The 5,892-nt window shown below is 32.9% G+C and overlaps 1 protein-coding gene across 1 annotated transcript; it reads left to right on the forward strand.

Moving 5' to 3' along the window:
• The first annotated feature begins 322 nt into the window (after positions 1–322).
• On the forward strand, positions 323–2,457 carry LOC128229784 (protein ABHD15-like). The gene has a single exon (XM_052941605.1). It carries the CDS (start codon positions 1,270–1,272, stop codon positions 2,455–2,457), a length of 1,188 nt encoding a protein of 395 aa, XP_052797565.1. The 5' UTR covers positions 323–1,269.
• The last annotated feature ends 3,435 nt before the right edge of the window (positions 2,458–5,892 follow it).

Raw genomic sequence — 5,892 nt, forward strand, 5'->3', positions numbered from 1 at the left:
AGAAAATAAGGTATCCTTACGGACACTTGCCAAGCCTGACATAAAATTCATGTTTGTTCTTAAATTAAGAGATATTATTTGCTGTCATGCTGGATTTCCTTCGGTAAACGAAACATCAAATACTTGTAACAATTATTTTTGCTTGTAAATGATGGAATTTAAATAAGTGTATAGTTTCACTGAACACTGCGATTAGCACATAAATATATGTGTGTGTGTGCGTGTGTAAAAAGGTAATAAAGTAAAACGTGAAAATCAAAGGATAGCTTTACCACTTATAACATGAACAACCATTATGCCATTATTGGAACCTCAATGAATAAGGGAAAGCATGTGCCGAACAATAAATACCGTATCACATCGAAGATAATTAAGATTTCAATGCAAGATTTCCGAACTCTTAAGCATTTGCACTAAGATTTTATTTGAAATAAACATAACTTTATGTGCCTGAATAATGTGATCATAAAAGGGTTCATTTAGCTCAACAACGTATAACAAAGTAAGCTTTCATAGTATGTCGGATGCTCCATTGATCTGAAAAGTCATCAAGAGAATCGAAAACATATTAATCTATGTTAAACTGACATTTGTGAAAGTATTGGAGGAGACAAAAACATTTATAGAATTTGTGTATTTGGGGTACACGAAAACAGTGGAAAAATCACTTAACTATAGAACACTGAGTATTTTTCTTTTTAGGGGAAAGACGGATATAATATGTTAATAGACTAATTATTTTTATCTTTTCGTAACAAACAATTGTTTACGATGAGAACACGTGCAGAATATGTTTATATCGGATAAATGAATTTCGTTTTCCAACCCGAAAACGTTTAAACTGGATTACTTCCGTGATTAATTGACTTTGCAGAAATTCTCAAAGTGGATTATTGTGATGACTGAATCAATTATTGTGTTTGTCATGTGAATACACTTGGTTTAAGGTTTTGCAGTACTTCAGTTTTTTTGCGTTTAGAAACACACACTGTTTTAACTCACATTTTGATAATATTGAACACAAACATACGTAGTTAGTTATTAAACGACGATGGTGACGGGAAAAATCACCGGCATTTAAAGGATATTGCATCAATTCCTATAAATATTTTATTTGAATTCTACAAAAACAAACAGTAAAAGAAACCGATATGAAGAAAAGAAAGGCGTTCATCATAATTAATATGAATAACTTATAATGTGCAAATAAATAATACGAATCAGACGACCTGAAAAGCAAACATACTTGATACAGTTGGATCCACAGTTATGTTTTTTGCTGTGTACTCAACTGTGACGTCCCTACCATTCTGCGTAGCCGTGTTTGGCACATTAGTGATCAGTGCTTTCATTTACGTCAAGTCTTTTATGACACTACCATCAACCATTCCAAAACTGTATTTCAAAGAATCAGCATTGGCGTCGCATCTTCTCAAGCGATGCAGACTAATAAACCGTAACTTCGATCCGCCTTGGTATCTACGAAACGCGCACATCCAAACGATACTTTCATTTATTCTCACACATACCTCAACTGAATTTGAAAGGGAATATCTACAAATGCGTGATCGAGGAGTCGTAGCGCTTGACTGGGCTCTTCATGTTTCTGTTCATAAGAAAAAGTGTTGTTCTGTGTTAAAAATACTTCCGGGATTAACCGCTACCTCGGTCAACGTTTCAAACCTGTGTAGTTTAGCTGCTCACAAAGGTTATAGGCCTGTTGTGTTTAACCAACGAGGATTCGGAAATTCAGTGTTAACTTCTCCGAAGATATTGAGCAACGGGGATCCGCACGATTTACGCCAAGTTGTAAAATATATACATAGTCGATACCCAAAAGCGTTAGTTACAATGGTTGGATTAGGAACGGGTTGTTCGCTTTTACTGTCATATCTTGGAGAATTCGGTTCATCGGCAAACATTTTTGCTGCAGTGTGTATATCGGCGTGCTTTGACAACTCCGGGAAGTTTTCGAAAGGCGTTCAAGGAATATATGACATATTATATTTGTTGTCATTGAAAATTACGTTATGTGAACATTCAAATTCACTTTCAAAGTATATCGATTTTAATGAGTTGCTCAAATGCTGGTCATTTCGACATTTTGATGAGCTTATGTATTCAAAGTTATATAACTTTTCAAATGTAGATGACTTTTGGGACCGCAATAATCCCTTGAGAGATGTGGATGAGATAGCAGTTCCTTTATTATTTATCAATAGCTTAGATGATCCGTTTTATTCCAAAATAAGCATTCCATACGATCTCTGCAAGTATTATCCACATTTTCTGATTGTGTGTACTAGTAAAGGTGGACATTGTGGATTTATTGACGACCCTTGTGATGTAAGTTGGGCGGATAAACTAGCACTGGATTACTTAGACACTGTATTAGAGTTTACAAATAAGGGTCATACTATTAATTATGGAAAATGTGGCGTCAGATCTACTATTTAAGTAATTTCTTGAAGTAATAAAATGCTATGATTTCTATAAATGGTTTGCATATTTTACCCCGCCTGATATTATGACTTTTATAATAGAGTTTAATTGCCATTAAATATTCTCTACAATAATTCACATCAATGTGTATTGCCCTTCTGGTAACATATTGTAAGAAACATAATCCGACTGCATATTAGCCTTTATAAATGAAAATATAATTGATATTCCATGCGAATATATGAAAAATCTCAAATACGACCTGAAGTAAAGTAATCCACCCGATTTCTTTATATTATCTCTTTTGCTCCTACAAAAACATTGATGTAATCTAACAATCTGCAATATTAACTACAAAAAAAACCCTTTCCAACTCACTCCTTATATTCGCTTACGAATTAAAGCAACAATCATAACCATTCAACGTGCAACTGAACAATTGAAACCCTAAAATACACATGTTGATGAAATGTTGATAATATTATGCGCAACTAGGCGAAAATACCATTACACCTGCTTGTATCATTCATTTTTGCATCTCGGCCTTGGTTATGCACATTGATTCATAAGCTGAAAGGGCGTTATTTGTGAATTTTACCCTATTATATTCCATTTGAAGCTTATTCCGATACTGGTTTTTTTAACAAAGCTTGTCAAATGTTATGTCGAACTTTCCTAAACAGGGTTAACCCCACCCCAAGTCCTTTCAATAAGCAGTGGTGTATCAAACAACACTTTTATTCAATATCGATATGTTGACAATCATGTAAATGGTTAACTTTTATTTAACATTTTTTACATTTTACTGACCGTTCCAAGGCGGTACCTAACAATTTTTTGATAAACATACCAATTATTTATGTATATGCTTTGTTATAATGGGCGGACACCTGTCATATTCCATTCGTGGATTCTTGAAAAGATTGGTGTGGTTCTAACAATGCAGTTTGTAAGACAATAGAGCATTCATAAAATATTGAAATTGATAAATGAGTCCAACGAGTTTCTCTTTTTATTAAGTTCTTAAATTAGAATTTAATGAGAACATTTCAATCACAACATTAGTTGAATTAGCAATTATTTGTCTAGCTTGATAAATGATGAAACTCATCCAATCAAAATACGAAGTTAAATTTCGAAATTTAAAATTTGTTCATGTCACTTTTGATTTCAGAATTTACGATGATTAACATGAAATATATAACAAAAACGAATATCTCAAGAACAATCTTATTATCTGATATTTTTCTACAATATACTGACAAAGTAGAGGTTTACATGACAGTGACGGACATGCAATCAACTATAACATTGCTGGCAACTTCAGATCTGCAAAGTCAATGTCGGTATCAGTTTCGGAAAAAAAGGTAAAACATCTTCCATGCTCTTCTATGTTTAAACTCGAAGTGAACTACTGTTTCGCTGAACGGTCTAAGGCGTAACAATTATCTTGAGTGTTAGAAGTGATATTGTATCAAATGGAATGGCCGTAAAAATCAAATTATTTGTTTTCGATCATCAGTCAGCTGTTATTTACTTTACTCATGCGAACGAAGCTAGGGTCAGTAGACAGAATATAATATCAAACACTAAGCTCGTCAAAAGTTTGATTGTCATTTATCTTAGTAACTTATTGCCTTAAACCATAATCCAAAATATTGAGTCTCTAAGACACAATCCTCCAAAGTAATAAAACAAGAACACGGGTTGTGTATTAAAAAGTAGATTAAACACAACACAATAAACTTACGGCTGCTGTTAAGTGAAGCTTACTCGAAATCGGGTGATGGTTTCTTTTGGTCAATATACTATCTTGTCTTATAACTATTCTAGAGGCAAACCCAGTATCCGACTTAAGAGAGAGAGAGAGAGCAAGTCTATTGAACGAAAGTTATACTTTTTCGCTTAATAGTATCTAGATGAAAAAAGCTAGTCAGTAATTTGTGTGACAAAGACCACACTAGAATTGTTTAAGCCAGTAGGTGAATTCTATTTCTTAAAAAATAATTTAAAAAACATATTTCTCAATAAATTTATAACATTTTTTAACGTTAAACTTGCATTTAATTACTTAGAACAATTATTGTCTCCACGTCTTACAAAACCGCGCTCAGGAAAATGAATTTTAGAGGGAATGATACAAAAAGTTATTCAAAATCTTAGTGAGTACAAAAGACATAATTCTGGTGGTATTCATGTCAGGAGAGAAACAGTTATTAGAAAATCTAAAACAGTCATTCATACTGTAAACACCAAAGTTAATTTAACGAGTGTTGTGTTGTTATTTATTTTTTTGAATGTATTTATGATTCTATTCCATATAATGTATAACCTATGTCATACCATGTGTTTGTTTATTTATTATTCATATGTGGTTAAGAAGATGATGTACTTTGTACACGTCTTAATAAAATATCTGTTCTGTTCTGTTCTGTTCTGTTCTGTTGATCCAAAAGCAAATATCGGCAAATACCATTTAAAGTTTGAATAGCGTTATTCGTTTGCATTTCCCGTGTACAGGTACTTAGCAATCCTCCATCAAACTCATTTGAATTAAATTGTCGAATCGTAACCTCTCTGGAATAAAATTGTTTCCACAATTACTTTATGCATGCGTCACGGAGACCTAACAAAGTGCGAGAAACGCCGTTTTTTTCTAAATGCCAATATTTTGATTTCACGTTTTATGTTTGTCTCTTTCGGCAGCTGTTTCACGAAATCTATTTTCTCTAAAATAAAAGAATCCAATTATGAAATAATTTTCTTGGAGAATCCAGACAAGCTACGTTACCGATAACGTTCGATGGCTTCACATTTGACATTTGCAGAAATGTTGAATGCTTCGGATAATGGCTATTTGAATGTTTAAAAATGTACACCATATTCAAACATGTCATCTTGGTAATGCACAATTATGTTATAATCAGAGTATAATGATATTGCATATAACTACATAATGTATGTTTTACAAGAGATGCCCTTTCCTAATAACAATCGAAATTAGTAAGAATGTGGTGTTATGAAAACTTCTTATTATACAGTAAATAGCAAAAGCATTTGGAGTAAAATATAGTTATGATCCCGAAACTGCCACTAAGGATTTTGAAATTCAGATTTATCAGCGGGAATAGACATGCAAAGTAAAGACAAATAAATCTTTAAAGAGAAATAATATTTTTTAAAGGTGCAATAACGTGTTGTTGTTTTCTAAAGTACTCACTCAGTTATATTCATCTTTAGATTAGATACATTAAAATTGACTGTACTGAAGAAATTTATAAGACGGTATGTATTTCTTTAAGACTTTAATTTAAATTGGTATATCACAATCAGGGTAACCAGGCCATACACCGTTGACCAGATTTGTGATATTTCGTTCCTGCAGGTTTGTTTATACGTTGTTGTCATTTGGGCCCTTGCCTTGAGCCTCTCGACTACAGGGCGTGTCTC

The sequence above is a fragment of the Mya arenaria genome, chromosome 4 (genome assembly GCF_026914265.1).
Source record: "Mya arenaria isolate MELC-2E11 chromosome 4, ASM2691426v1".
Taxonomy (NCBI): domain Eukaryota; kingdom Metazoa; phylum Mollusca; class Bivalvia; order Myida; family Myidae; genus Mya; species Mya arenaria.

Bases quoted from the DNA above. Each gene is read 5' to 3' on its own strand.
- LOC128229784 (XM_052941605.1), top strand. From the start codon at position 1,270: ATGTTTTTTGCTGTGTACTCAACTGTGACGTCCCTACCATTCTGCGTA.